The following is a 15441-nucleotide window of genomic DNA, read 5'->3' as shown; positions in this document are numbered from 1 at the left end:
CACTTCAGGCCAAGCAAGGGGCGTGTCTTACGGCCTTCTCCTGACATGTGCGCTTGCGCAGTACACTGACCGCGCAGTTCCTTTTACTCGAGTCGTTTGAAAGCTGGCACGGCGAGCACGTCTGTACGGGTAGTGGCTCTCCATCCCATTCTGACCGAAATTTACCGTCACGGTAAGACTTTCTGTTACTTTAACGTTTCATATATCCAGTAGTATAACACTCAGCGTCCTAACTTGGTTATAGTTCACTCTCGCGAGTAAACGCGTAATGTCCGTAAATCAGCCAACTTTATGGTTAGCAGCAAACACATTAGCAAGCTAGTGCTAACATTAGCCGGCTGACTTGGAGGGGACCGGCTGCTGGATCAGTCTATTAACTGGAATAGGGATTTTGCTTCCCATACCTTTAGATAATATTACATGCTTTACAGTTAATTCAGGAAAGTGATGCACTAGATACACTCTGTTTAAATGTGACTTTGACTGTACACACACCCAGTACATGCGATATTGCGGCCGCCATGTGCTTATGTTTAAACTTACAGAAGACTAGACAACCTTTAGCCTGCTAGCTGAGACGTTACACTGCATAAACCGATCTGGAGTCAGTTGGGCCAGCTGAGCTAATGCCAGATTGAGGCAATGTAGCCAATCTAGCTGTGTTAGCTGCTAGCAAGCTATACTGAATGCATGAATGACTTATGCTAACAGAGGATCTTGGTATTAAGAAACTAATCGGTTTGTTAGATAGAACTGTGAATGTATTCTTAATCACAGCGCGTATTATGTCAACAGTTAAAGTTAGCACACAAGAAGGAACTTCGTATAGCATGATGCTGAAGGAACCAATGTACGTGTTTTAATAATGTATTGTTAAATTGGGTGCAAGTTATTAAACATTTTCACAAAGCTCACAGATGTGTAGTGTGGCACTTAACCTCGTAGCAAATTGAGACGTGTTTTTTTTTCTTTCATTCGTTTACTCACTGTATTTTTCGCCCATAGTTGCGAGCATGGAACTAAATGATGCTAACCTGCAAACCCTGACTGAGTTCCTGAGGAAAACACTGGACCCAGATCCAACAATCAGGCGTCCAGGTAGTACAATACAATGATATAGCATTAATTTACACATTCTAAAAGCATATTATTATCGTCATTGACCCATAAATATTTACTCTGTTCTGCAACATTGTTTTTTTTCCTCTTAGCTGAAAAGTTTCTTGAATCTGTGGAGGGAAATCAGAACTACCCATTGTTACTTCTCACTTTGCTGGAGAAATCCCAAGACAACGTGATTCGTGTCTGTGCTGCCGTTACATTCAAGAACTACATCAAAAGAAACTGGAGAATTGTGAGTCTCACTATATAACAGCTAGTTTGGATGTCGGTGACTCTTCACACACTTGGTGTCTTGTACAGACAAAGTTCATCCAAGTCCACTTCAAATGGATGTTACCTTTGTTATCATACCAGACTTAAAACTAACTTTCACATTTAATTGTTACTGAGAACTGAACAGAAAAGACAGGAAGTACCAGCTTGTGCTCTGCCATGCAGATACAAATAATTGTGGCAATTTGGCATATTTGGGGCATTGAACTCAGAGTTTTTTGGTATAGGCACATCAAGATGTCGGTCTGTGTGGTTTAGAATGCATTGCCATTCACATATATTATTAGCAAAATGTGTTTGAACATCTGTGCACAGAGCCATTTTTGTATTGCACCTGTTGATGTGTTACCTGAATGCTTTGGTTTGTTTTCCCAAAGGTTGAAGATGAACCAGACAAAATCTCTGACCTAGACCGAACAGCAATCAAAGCAAACATTGTAAATTTGATGTTGAGCAGCCCGGAACAGATTCAGAAACAGGTACATCTTCACTTGCCATCATAGCTGAAAGAGTCCAATTTGAAAGTGTGGAATAATATGCTTAAATAAACCTCCTTATATCTCCAATGTATTTCTGCAGTTGAGTGATGCTATCAGCATCATAGGAAGGGAAGACTTCCCTCAAAAATGGCCTGACCTTCTAACAGAGATGGTGACCCGCTTCAGAAGTGGTGACTTCCACATAATCAATGGAGTACTTCGGACTGCGCATTCCCTCTTCAAGAGGTAGAGATAACTTGTTCATAAAATATACTGCTTTCTAAAAGTAAGTTTATAGAGAATTTTAATATTTTCCCCACTTTTTTCCTTTCAAGGTACCGCCATGAATTCAAGTCAAATGAGCTTTGGTCTGAGATAAAACTAGTATTGGACACATTTGCTCTACCTCTGACAGAGCTGTTCAAGGTTTGTAATGTCTGTTTTGTTACCACAATGCTGCAAGTATCTAGTTATGTATCATCTAAAACATAGCAAAGATTGCATTTTAATGAGGTTTCTCTCTTTGTTGTAGGCCACAATTGAGTTGTGTCAGACTCATGCTACAGACATCAATGCCTTGAAGGTCCTTTTCTCCTCCCTCACACTCATCTCCAAGCTTTTCTACAGTCTTAACTTTCAGGTTGGTTCAGCTTCTTTACACTTAACAGACATGTTGTTTTGGTCAGTGTCAGCTTCTTCCATTTCTGTTTGATGAAATTTATTTTTAAAGAATGTGGCAAGACTTAGTCAAGACCTCCTTTCGTATTAATTGTAATGTATTGGCTTTGATCAGTAATAACAAATAATCCAAAAGGATATCCAAAACCGGTTAAGATTTATTATTACTACAAGTGATTAAAATTAATGCTGTCATAATTTTATTTGTAATAAATTAGAATAAACCTGCAGGTACTGTTAGGTAGACGTGCTTTAGCATTATCAGAAAGTGTCCTATTGAATTTGCCTCACGTAGCAGTCATGTCAGCTTGTGTTTATTTAGTAATTCAAATGCACCTTTATCAGGAATGTTTGCCTGTAACTGTGCTCTGCATTATTACACAGGACCTTCCAGAGTTTTTTGAAGACAACATGGAAACCTGGATGACCAACTTCCACGCCCTGCTGACTTTGGATAATAAGCTTTTACAAACAGATGTGAGTTGTCTTTTATTTCTTTTTCCGTGCATTAAATTTATCATGCTGTCAGTGAAGTCGTTCACGTTTATTCATTTTTGTTTCTTGTGTCACCCCCTCAGGATGAAGAGGAAGCAGGTCTCCTGGAGCTGCTGAAGTCTCAGATCTGTGACAATGCTGCTCTTTATGCTCAGAAGTATGATGAGGAATTTCAGCCATACCTGCCACGCTTTGTCACTGCTATCTGGAACCTTTTGGTTTCTACTGGCCAGGAAGTCAAATATGACCTGGTGAGAGTACTGAGCTCGACAGTTTTTGTTTTGTTCTTGAAGTTCACTTTCTCTGTACTAACAATACACCTGTCTTTGTTGCAGCTTGTAAGCAATGCTATCCAGTTCTTGGCATCGGTCTGTGAAAGGCCACACTACAAGCATCTATTTGAGGACCAGAATACACTCACTAGCATTTGTGAGAAGGTCATTGTGCCCAACATGGAGTTCAGAAGTAAGTAAATGTTTGTTTTTTTCCCCCCCTCACATTCAGTGGTCTGCTTACTTGGATACTAACATGTGCTTATGTAGAGTTTGACACTGACCAGATTGCCTCCATTGCCTAATTAGGTGCAGATGAGGAAGCCTTTGAAGATAACTCAGAGGAATACATTCGGAGAGACCTTGAAGGATCTGGTAAAAATTTTGATGATTGTTTATAACTTCTAAAAAAAATCGTAATATTCCTTATTTTCTGTATATTATGCACATATACACTGTGAGTTTACATATCTGGCCTGCCAATCATATTTCTATCTCACCATTTAAGATTGGTGAAAACCTAGAGATTAGTCATTTAAGTCACTCATTCGGTCGAATGGTTGGTGATAACTGTTGTTCTCATCCTTCCTTAGACATCGACACTCGCCGTAGGGCAGCATGTGACTTGGTAAGAGGCCTTTGTAAATTTTTTGAGGGGCCAGTCACTGCAATCTTCTCTGGCTATGTAAACTCAATGCTGGCAGAGTATGCCAAGAACCCTGGGGAAAACTGGAAACACAAGGATGCTGCAATCTATTTGGTCACATCGCTGGCGTCTAAAGCTCAAACACAGAAGGTATAGTTGACATAAACAGATACATTTTCAAATATTAGTGAGTATGTAAGAGCTAATGCAGTGAAAGTTTAAGGGCCATGTTAGATAGAATTGGAACATTTTATGTTGTGTTTTTGCCCACAGCATGGAATAACACAGGCCAATGAGTTGGTGAATCTGACTGAATTCTTTGTCAACCACATTCTCCCAGACTTAAAATCCCCCAATGGTAAGAGCTCATTTGTAGTTCTCACTATGCTACACAAGTATAAACTGTCTTTTGTGCCACAACCGCTGTCTCACTGTATGATTGGCTCCATATTGATAAATTTTTGTCAATTTTATTTTGCTCATGTTTTTACATAGTGGTCATTTGTAGTCACAAAATGTTTTTTTTTTACTGTATTATCCAGTTATGCAGTTGTTCTGCTACTTGCAAATGGAACTGTAGTCAAATTCGTCTCTCTTGTATTCTCATTGTAGTTAATGAGTTCCCAGTGCTGAAGGCAGACGCTGTCAAGTATGTTATGATCTTCAGAAGTCAGGTATGAAGTCTTGCTTTCTCTGTATCTTGTTCAATTGCAAAGGGGAAAGTGAAGTTGTTACTGAGGTGTCCTTCTATCTTTTTCCTTCAGCTTCCCAAGGAGCAGCTGCTGCAGGCAGTTCCTCTACTGATAACTCACCTGCAGGCAGAGAGCACAGTGGAGCACACATATGCTGCCCATGCATTGGAGAGGCTGTTCACTATGAGAGGCCCCAACAATTCAACACTGTGAGTACTTTAAGAGACATAATTATATTGTATTTTTTTTTTTTTATTATCCAAAACAGTGATAGCCCATTTCTTTTGAAAACATGGAAAATGTGGAGTTATTACAGTTAGTAATGTTTAGGTATGTTGGCATTTATTCTCTTTTAATGCCCAAGTCAGAACAAGGAAAGTTTCAGCATATCTGATACAGATTGATACAAAGTGTAACATAATTTCACATTAGTGGTGTTAAATTACCTGATCTACATGATGGAGTTAATTTGTGAAAGCATTAACAGCAACTGGATTAGCTAGTGATGTTAAAAATCTTTCCCAAATATGCCATATTTATTAGTATGTATCTAAGTGCCTCCCCATTCCTAATATTACCCAATTCTTATTTTTACCCACCACAATGCCCTGTAGTTATATTACTATAAAAAATGTTTTATAGACAGATATGAAATGACCAAGGGGTGCAGAAAGTCTGCTCAAACAGTTATGTCGGTCTATATAGCTACTAACTCATTGTTTAAACCAAACATTCTCTCTTTATATTTTCAGTATCACTGCTGCAGAGATGGCACCTTTTACTGAGCAGCTGCTCAACAACTTGTTCAAGGCACTTGCTCTTCCTGGTTCTGCAGAAAATGAGTACATCATGAAAGGTAAACCTGACTGTCCTGTCATCTAAATGCTCCCTAGTCAGCATCAGACCAACTCCAACATTGTTTTAAGTAGCCTCATCATGTCTTTCTTCATTTCTAAAGCCATCATGCGCAGCTTCTCCCTGCTGCAGGAGGCCATTGTTCCCTACATTCCCACTCTGATTGGTCAGCTCACTCATAAGCTCCTTCTAGTCAGCAAGGTAACACATATTTGTTACTATTTCTAGAAACAGATTTTCCAGTATGTTTGTTTGGGCATACACATCTCAACTATTATTAATATTTTGTCAATTTTCAGAATCCCAGCAAACCTCACTTTAACCACTATCTGTTCGAGTCCCTGTGCCTGTCTGTCCGGATCACCTGCAAGGCCAACCCCACAACTGTCAGCAGCTTCGAGGAAGCACTCTTCCCTGTCTTCACTGAGATCCTTCAGAATGATGTCCAGGGTATACCTTTTACCTATGGAATAAACTTGTCTGCTTAGATGATTTATTGATAAACGCATCTGGTGCATAATTAGATGCAACTCAACTCATCTTTTATTTGTTTTCTGTTGCAGAGTTTCTTCCATATGTGTTCCAGGTGATGTCTCTCCTCCTAGAGATCCACTCCAACTCTATTCCTGCTTCTTATATGGCTTTATTCCCTCACCTGCTGCAACCTGTCCTATGGGAACGAACAGGGAACATCCCCCCTCTGGTGCGACTGCTTCAGGCTTACCTGGAGAAGGGAGGTGCCACTATTGCAGGCTCTGCTGCAGATAAAATAGTAAGTATTGACAGTGTTGTGTACAGTAGAGAAGATGCAGAGCAGCTACTTTTTTATTGTAAATTCAAATATTTCTTGAAATGTGGAAAAATACATAAATATGCATACTAATTATCTCTATAAAATTTAAATTTGACAGTGTTTTTGTGTTCAAAATGTTGTGGGTTGCTTAGTGGTCTCGGAGAAGGTGATCTTAAAATTGTCTGATAAAATGGAAGCACACAACAGCAGGCAGAGTTGTGTTTCTGCTTACTTTCTTTACAAAGTGGATAACATATTTTTCTTAATGTATGTAATAAGTGTATTCATATTTAGAGCTTGCCTTGCTCCTCTTTTCTCCTCAGCCCGGCTTGCTTGGAGTTTTCCAGAAGCTTATTGCCTCCAAGGCCAATGACCACCAAGGTTTTTACCTTCTCAACAGTATCATAGAGCACATGCCCCCGTAAGTCGATTATAGTTGTCTCCTCAGTGGATCAGCTGTGTAATGTTGTACCTGATGAAACTGAATGGTATGGTAATGATATATTGTTGACCTGTTTTACTCTGTACAGAGAATCTATCACTCAGTACAGGAAACAGATCTTCATTTTACTCTTCCAGAGGCTACAAGGCTCTAAAACCACCAAGTTCATCAAGAGTGAGTACAATCTTCCCATTACCTGCTTTCATGTTCTGTTTAGGTCTTTTATTCTGAATGAAAGTTTAACCTTTTTACTTAAAGGGAAGACATGGGTGTGATTTTTAGCCAGTGCAGTGCAAATTATCAGCAGTTCTATTAGTAAATACAGTCATAGAATATTTTATGTACTTAAATAAGTTTCCCTTTTTATTTCCTCTTTCTCACAGGTTTTTTGGTGTTTATCAATTTGTATTGTGTCAAATACGGAGCTATTGCACTTCAGGAGATTTTTGACAGCATCCAGCCAAAGTAAGTATATTTTCACTGTAAACCATGAGATGTTGACTGAAAGCCCACTTGTCTGTTGATGCAGTTATTTGGTGGGTTCAGCCATCAGTGCAGACATTAGTCAGTGGGAACAGTTGTGTTGACATTAACACAGAGAAGATTGATGACTTGGCTTTCTGGCCCTTGGAGTTTTATGGCTCATTCAAGCCATTTAAATCTATCTTGCTCACTGAACAGAAGAATGGTTTTCAAGGGCATATCCTAAAGAAATGGTGCAGTGAAAACTTTATCAAACATTCAGCCTATTTAAGTTCCTGTGAAGGATGGAAACTATAGTCTGCTTTGACTGGCTGCATTCACAATGAATGTCATTGGTGAAATAAATGTTTTACTGACATTCCTCAATCCTGGTTCCTACCTGCAACAACAACACTCAACCATGCATCTCTCAGAGGAATTGATGGCAATTTCAGATGTTTATGTTTGAACAAAATGTGTGTTGTTTGCTACACAGCTAATTGTGAAAAAGACAAATTAGCGACAAACTGGTAGGTTTGGTGCTGTATTTGAAGAAAGGAAATTACTTTATGTGGAATGATAGAGAATAATATCAACCCCTCATTTCACAACATTTCCCTGTGTGATGATGACTATGCTGATGCCTGGATCCTGTCATTTGTATGGTTGAAATGTTAACAATAGTTCCTGACCTCAATTTCTTTGAACATCTCCAGTGTGTCTTAATGTTTAGTGTAAATGACTTTTTGTGTTGCAGAATGTTTGGTATGGTGCTGGAGAAGATCGTTATTCCAGAGGTTCAGAAGGTGTCTGGAACAGTTGAGAAGAAGATCTGTGCAGTTGGCATTACAAAAGTCCTCACTGAGTGTCCTGCAATGATGGACACAGAGTACACTAAACTCTGGTAAGAAATAAGCCTTAAAGAGCCCCAACTATTGCATTTCTTTTTTTTTCTCCTTCTTTTTCTTAATGCGTTTAATTTGGTTAAAGCTTTTCACGCCTATAGTACACCCACACGGGTGTTTTTTTTAGTCACACCGGCTAATTAAACTCATCTCAGAAATCTGACAGTGTTATAGTATACATACCAAGATGGATGATGAAACGACTTCCTACAAGTGAACACAAAGTATCACAGATGTCATTGGCAGGGCAGCTCAAATGAAATTTCGTTGTATATGAAAATGTGCAATGACCAATAAAGACTGATTGATTATGTCTACAGAGAGATTTTGTATTGAGAGCCCGCCAAATGCTCATCCCTTGATACTAAGCTCCAGGGGAAAATATTGTTGATATGTAGCTATTTAGCTTGAGAGCTGGAAGTTATCATTTTTACTTAGAAAAGGATATATATATATATATACGAGGTACTGAGTTGGTATTTGGGCCAAGGAGGAGGCAGGATGTGATGTCACTTCACATCACTACTGTCTCGTTGCAAAAAATGTCACCAGTGCAAGACGGTGGCATCCCCTTTACTGTTAAAATGTCACAATGTCATCCCCAGCAATGCACCATCCTAATTCTACTTTACTGGTGGGCTTATCAGAGTCGCTTAAAACACAACTGCACCTGTGCTAAGGCTATAGGCTCCAGGCCAACTGTTTGATCGATGGCCACTCATCTGATCAAGCCCTCATTGGTCAGACAATTGCTGATGTTACCTTTATAAGGAGAAAAGTGCTGCATTAGCAGCCTTCCAGGATTAATCCATTATTTTTTGTGGCATCACAAATGTACTACCTATGAACGCCTTGCAGGTTTTCACAATCTCTGGACTCTATTGAATGTTTACTTGGATTTGGCTCCAAACTAATTGACACCATGTTGAACAAGTTGGTGATGTGGCTGTACTTTGTTAAAACGGATGGCCTAAAAGACAAGCATTAGCAATGTGCTATTTTCCTCAACGGTTCTATTGGGATCATTAAATCATCAATTGATCTAGTTTTATTTTTTATGAGTATGAGCAGATGCACACTGGTCTGCTATAACTCTATCATTTCACCAAAGGTTATTGGTTTAATTTTCTGCAAATACAGCCTTTTGGTCATTCAGAATAGATTCATTGCTAATCAGGCTAGCAGGTAGAATGAACTTGATGCACTGTGGCTGATTTAGTTAATCTAGAAATAACTTGCACATTTTCCCCCTGCTACCAATTGAGTGGTTGAAGAGTAGGTACTATTGATCATCTTTGTTTAAATTAGACTATGTCATATCTTATTAACCATGTTTTCCTTTGGACAGGTTTACAGATGAAATAACTTAAAACTGAATGCTATTTTTTGGGAGATATTTGATGTTTGATAGCAGCACTGAAACTAGCAACTAAACAGGATAATTCTTTAAAAAAAACTTTCAGAGAAGCTACATCAATCTCTGTTTTTATAGTATTATTTGAAGATGTAGTTCCCAGTTAGAAATAACCCTCTGGTACATATGGAGCTGTTGATACATTTTTATCATTTGTTTAGGATCCCGCTTCTCCAGGCCCTCATTGGTTTTTTCGAGCTGCCAGAGGACGACAGCATCCCAGACGATGAGCACTTCATTGACATCGAAGACACGCCAGGCTATCAGACAGCATTCTCACAGCTGGCCTTTGCTGGGAAGAAGGAGCATGACCCTATTGGTGACGCTGTGGGCAATCCAAAAATCCTGCTGGCTCAATCGCTCCACAAGCTCTCTACTGCCTGTCCCGGAAGGGTATGTTCAGATATACAGCAAATAATTAGCATTTTGTATCAAAAACTGCCCTGCACTTTCCTTACTTTTTTTTTTTTTTTTTTTAAAGAAGTTGTTGTTTAGTTTTGTTTGGAATGTTTGAAATGTCAGTTATTGCCATATAGAGATGTTCAGGACCACCCATGACAGGACATATAGCAGAAACACATTAAAGCCCAACTTCCTTCTTCTCTCCTTGTTTTCGATGTAGGTTCCTTCAATGCTGAGCACCAGCCTGAATGCAGAAGCCCTCCAGTTCCTGCAGGGCTACTTACAAGCAGCCACTGTGCAGCTGGTTTGAAACTGAGGTGATGATGTTCACTCTATAAGAGACCACAATTGACTGTAAAAGTGGCCCGAGGTCACACGTCAGACCTGCTTCAGCTGAACATGAGACTTTACCGATTTGGTTTGACTTGACAGTTATATGGTGGATTTACCAGAGAAAATAATAACTTTGCCTGAATTTAGGATGTGTTCTCTGATGGAAGTTTTTTTTAAGGATTTTTAAATGACATGACCAAAACTCAACAATAACAGCATCACTGTTTTGTGTTAGGACCTTTTGTTTACTATGTGGCAAAGGCTAACAAGGATTTGGATGTCAGGTTGTGATGTAGTTGTCAGTTTATTGTACCAACAGCAGCAGCAACAGAGGTAAAATTTAACAGTATTGTGGGATGCTGAACATCTGAATCAATTGGGAGGTCTTTAAGATTTTCTTGTGTATGCTTGACTTCCTTTTTACAGTCATTCAGACTGTACTCTGTGGCTCAAACATTATGCTTAATATTTTTCTTTTGCATGTTTCCCTTAGATTTGTTAATGTCTAGCCTTTGTTTCCGCACTGTTTGTTAATGTGAATAAAAAGAGGCACTTGTATAGATCTGTTATCACAGCTGTCTCTTTAGTTTCTCCATCTGCAGTAGGTTGAATTACCTTTATTGAACTTAATTTTTGGCTTTTCAAGGATTTCCTTTCAGTGAGAAATCCCTTCATGGTATGTTACAGTTACTTTTCACTTGAAATTACGCATTTTTTGGAAGTCAAGGGAATAAGTGCAGAAACTCTCCCTTCAGATAACAAAATTAATCCATTTTACAACATATTATGTGAGCCTTTGGTGTCTGTTGGTCCATATTTTTTAACAAGATTGTCAGAGAAGTCCTATGAAGATTTGATATGGCCGTTGGTGGTCTTCGTTTCAACATTCTTGATGAAAGGTAGCATGCACTTGTCACCTCCCATGAAGCGATATGTTGCAACATTTGCATCCCAAGGCAGCAACCTAGAAATGGAGAAGAGAAGTCCCACATAAATTTATCACAACAGCTGATGATGATGTGTGATGTTCATCAGTACTTACGCTCTTGCGAGGAAGGGAATGTACATGAGGCGAGGGATGCAGATCATTTGCTGCTCTGCTAAAATGGCTTTCATGGACTGTTGCACAGTGTAAAGAGGCTCCAGAGGTGGAATCAGACTCCGAAGCTCTCTCCTGATAAATTTCAAACAAAAAGTATCGACCAAAGTATTCTTTATTGCAGCGTTACCGATCAAAATAGTTCAAATTATAAACGATGGCCACTCACCTAATTTCACAGCCTGCAAACATGCCTGTGTCTACAATGTAAGGGCAAACTAAAGTGGTTTTGATTCCATCCAGGTCCTCTGCTAGCAGCTCGTGTGTCAGCGACTCGTGGAAGCCAACCGCTCCAAATTTACTGGCGCAGTAATCCTGGAGAGTAAAGTGGACACAACAGAGTGATGTGCATTCAAATGAGCTGCCATGTCTGTTGGCATTACATGCTTTGTTAATGATTGTTCTTTGTGTTCAGTTTGTTCACTTGTTAGTTGACATGCAGCGTACCTCTACACACGCAGTGCTGAATAGTCCCAGAGCACTGGCAATGGTTACGATGTGACCATGGTTCTTTGCCTTCATCTGAGGCAGGAAGGCCTTTGTCATCTGTTGGGTGGATTAGAAAGGTGACTGAAGTACCAATAGCAGAAATTCAGATTAATTTAGTAAACTATCAAGGAGGTCATACACTTGAAGAAGCTCAGCACTGATCACTTGCATTGTCTCTCAAAAGTAATGTAACTTACCTAAAGACCCCCTCCAGTGATAGTCAAGTGTTTCTTCTAGTTAACATGTCCATGTGGTGGTAGAGTTAATACTGAAGGTTGCATCATGAGCAAAATACAGTCAGAACCATGGCTGAGCATGTCCACCATGAAACTGCAGTGTGCAGGAGTTTCATATGTAACTAACTGAAGGACCCAAACCTGTCCACTTGCAGCGTGGGACTTTCTTCATCATTGCTCTTCAGAATTGGTTTCAAGTTTGAACATGTATTTCTGAATTACTGCAATATTACAACGTATTGTGTAGCATAGAACACAGTGTTTGAGCAAAGTTGTAGGTGAGCTGGTATGCTCGAGCGTGGGGAGAGGTGGATGGAGAAGGAGGCAGACACGAGTTGCATCTTTTCATGGGAAAAAAAAGGTAATTATGTGACATTAATACACAGAGGTGAGTTTTCTGTATTTAATCCTCCTGTTAGGTTCATTTGTCAGGAGCAGCCATGATGTTCCCGAGTCAGCGAATTATCCAAAATGTCAGAAACCAAAAAACCCCAATAAACATTTATATATATCATTATTAATTCCATTACTAACCATTCCAATCAATATTTAGTATAATGCTGTTCTTTACATCTCACAGATCATGGTTCAATGAGGATAATTCACTCGTTTGTCATTAAAAATGGATGTTAAATTTTTTTTAATGGACATTGGATGACCTACACAGAAATAGTTTTACATAACACAGGCTTTTTTAAAAAAATTATTTTATATTTAGATTTTTTTTCTTTTCCTGGAGTTGATAAATTAACACAAGACACCTGTTTGGTTCAGGGTGGATTTACAAATATGTGAAATGAGCCATTTTCATTTTATATTGTGATTACTCTTCTTAAGCCAAGCAGAAGTTTCATATCAAAAAATACTTTAAACATTTTTTAAAAGTTATTTTTGTACTTGGGTCAATTTGAACTGCAACATAACAGGAGGGTTAACACAATGAGGACTTTACCCAATAAGGTATTGAGAGCATTTAATTGATTCTGTCGCAGAAAATACAAGACACTGAATGCACTTTCATCTAAAATTATTTGCTTAAATGAACCTTATAAGGAATATCCAAGCCCAGTATCAAGTAAAATGACAGCAGTATGTCTAAATATTTTGTCTCAACAGTGTTTTTTTTTCTTTTTTTGAAAATGCAGGACTATTCAAAGAAATGTAGGCATTATTGTTTTGAGGTTCCTGCTTTATGTTCCTTTTGAGCTGGAACCTTATAATGTTGCAAGATTGAAATGCACAGTGGAATTAATTACATAAGCCCTTATTTTAATTGTTTTTTAGAAGCAAGTCCCCTTTGCCAGATCAGGTGCATTTGAGTGTCCCATGTGCCTCCACAAAAACAGCTGTTCTTTATATTTAGGGCTGCTAATGAGCTTACCCTTTTAATTTTTCAGCATGAGACTGAGGCTTTAAGAGGATCAAAAGCAGAATCACATGCTTTCCTAACAAGTCTGCAAGCCTGCGGGTCCTTTTATTCTTTGGATGAGTAAATTCAAGGTTCAGACCCACTCTTGCAACTTCATGTTAACGTGGACACATTTTAGAGTGTCTGTATTATGGATATCTAATCCACCGGTTCTGCTGTGGGACAGGATGATCCCTTCACGCATCAGTGCACAAACACTAACCCGGGCCAACGAGCAGGACAGTGAATAGCTGTTGCATAATCTTTGTCAGAGCTTCGTGCCTGTAAAGTGAAGCGTCATGTGTTGTGTGCGTAAAAGACGCGCGTCTCACCCAAAACAGTGCGTGGCAGTTGACCAGCAGAGTCCTCTCCAGAAGTTCATCCGGACAGTCCAGCAGCCTCCGTCCCGCCACCACTCCTGCGTTGTTCACCAGGATGGAGACGCATCCGACCTCCGCCCTCACCCTGTCCGCCGCCTCATAGATGCTCTGGCGCTTGGACAGGTCCACCGTGTACGTGTGCACCTGGACTCCCAGCTCCCGCGCCTGCTTGGCGGTCTGCTCGTTGGCCGCTGCGTTACAGTCCCACAGCACCAGGTGCGCTCCCTCTTTGGCGAACTCCAGGGCGAAGAGCCGCCCCAGGGCGCCCCCGGCCCCAGTGATCAGACAGAGCTCCCCATCAATGCACTTGAGCCTCGGCCGGAGGATGGTCTGGATGACGGCGCTCAGGATGGAGTAGGTGAGGTCGATGAGCATCAGCAGCAGGTCCACTATCACGATCATGATGCTCAGAAGTTCAGGCAGCCCGCCAAGCTCTGGAGTCACAGTTGTTTGTGTGTGTGTGTGTGTGTGTGTGTGTGTCTGGGGGCTGGATCCACATTTTATATAACTTGGGTGGCGGATTAGGACGCAGACTGATGGTGGCCACCAATAGGCTGGAGGGGCCTTTTGTCTGATGACGGAGCAGCTCACGGACTAACTCGTGCACATTCATAACTTGTTCATAAACAGCAGCAGGATTAAGATAACACCATGGTCTCACTTTTCTGAGTTCCAGAGCCAAATAAAGCACACAACATACTGAACCAAGTCCACACTTATATATTATTTATTCAAATGACAGCTCTCATAGCCTGTCAGTTCTGTACTACTTTTTCTAGCTGACTGCTGATGATCTCGAAGGATAAGTTCACAGTTTTTAAGTCTGTCAGTACTACCACACCTACTTATACCTCATATACATCAACAATAAAAAATTCATATATGTTTTATATCTTCTCTATACTGTAAAATTGTACATTTTAAATAGTTTTTAACAGATAACAATATATAGCTTTTGGAGCAATCTATTATTATTTTAGAGGTTTTTCCAGTTTTGTTATTCCCAAACATTACAAATAATATTGTAAAAGAACAAATTACCATTGGTGTGTCCCATTATTCACTGTCAATGGGACTCGACAGGAGCTGGCGAGACCTGATCAAACATGCAAGTGTGAAGGACCCCGAAGCCCAGAACAGCAATCACGTCAAGGCAGGGCCAAGCCAACAGGGCACCCCTTCCCCCCGGGCCGCAGGAGCCACAGGACGGCACCCCCAGAGAGCCACCGCGGCCACCGTGAACCACGCGGACCCAGAGAACGAGAGGGAGCAGCTACTGACATCCCCAGGAGAGCACAGCACACCCAAGGCCCCCACACCCCGCAACGTACCCCGACAACCCAACCAGGACAGAGCCACCACATGCCACCAGCTCACACCACAGCCACAGCGCCCACCAGGATGGCCAATCCAGCCCCCGCAGCCCACCAAGAGCCACCGCACCAGCCGGGACCCGTCGGCCACGCAGGAGAACCTCCCCAGGCCACAACCCCCAGGCCTTGGAGACCCCCCAGCCACAGCAACATGGATGATGGGCCACCCCCGCCACCCCAGAGCCATAAAGGG

The 15441-nt window shown here is 40.6% G+C and overlaps 2 protein-coding genes across 2 annotated transcripts; one reads left to right on the top strand and one right to left on the bottom strand.

The window, feature by feature from the left end:
• The first annotated feature begins 15 nt into the window (after positions 1 to 15).
• Positions 16 to 10823, top strand: cse1l (CSE1 chromosome segregation 1-like (yeast)). The gene is made up of 25 exons (XM_023280702.3): positions 16 to 172; positions 1006 to 1098; positions 1212 to 1354; positions 1773 to 1874; positions 1975 to 2120; positions 2210 to 2300; positions 2407 to 2514; positions 2937 to 3029; positions 3131 to 3298; positions 3383 to 3512; positions 3629 to 3694; positions 3913 to 4115; positions 4239 to 4323; positions 4578 to 4639; positions 4730 to 4866; positions 5410 to 5513; positions 5616 to 5713; positions 5812 to 5962; positions 6076 to 6284; positions 6629 to 6726; positions 6836 to 6921; positions 7131 to 7212; positions 7967 to 8113; positions 9690 to 9921; positions 10151 to 10823. Exons 2-25 carry the CDS (start codon positions 1014 to 1016, stop codon positions 10238 to 10240), a joined length of 2916 nt encoding a protein of 971 aa, XP_023136470.1. The 5' UTR covers positions 16 to 172; positions 1006 to 1013; the 3' UTR covers positions 10241 to 10823.
• Positions 10544 to 14277, bottom strand: LOC111575523 (retinol dehydrogenase 10-like). The gene is made up of 5 exons (XM_023280715.3): positions 13828 to 14277; positions 11810 to 11908; positions 11532 to 11677; positions 11306 to 11437; positions 10544 to 11227 (listed from the first exon to the last, which is right to left on the bottom strand). Exons 1-5 carry the CDS (start codon positions 14275 to 14277, stop codon positions 11107 to 11109), a joined length of 948 nt encoding a protein of 315 aa, XP_023136483.1. The 3' UTR covers positions 10544 to 11106.
• Between the last annotated feature and the right edge of the window lie 1164 nt (positions 14278 to 15441).

This window comes from Amphiprion ocellaris, chromosome 5 (genome assembly GCF_022539595.1).
Source record: "Amphiprion ocellaris isolate individual 3 ecotype Okinawa chromosome 5, ASM2253959v1, whole genome shotgun sequence".
Classification (NCBI taxonomy): domain Eukaryota; kingdom Metazoa; phylum Chordata; class Actinopteri; family Pomacentridae; genus Amphiprion; species Amphiprion ocellaris.
This window is presented reverse-complemented; position numbering and strand designations above follow the sequence as displayed.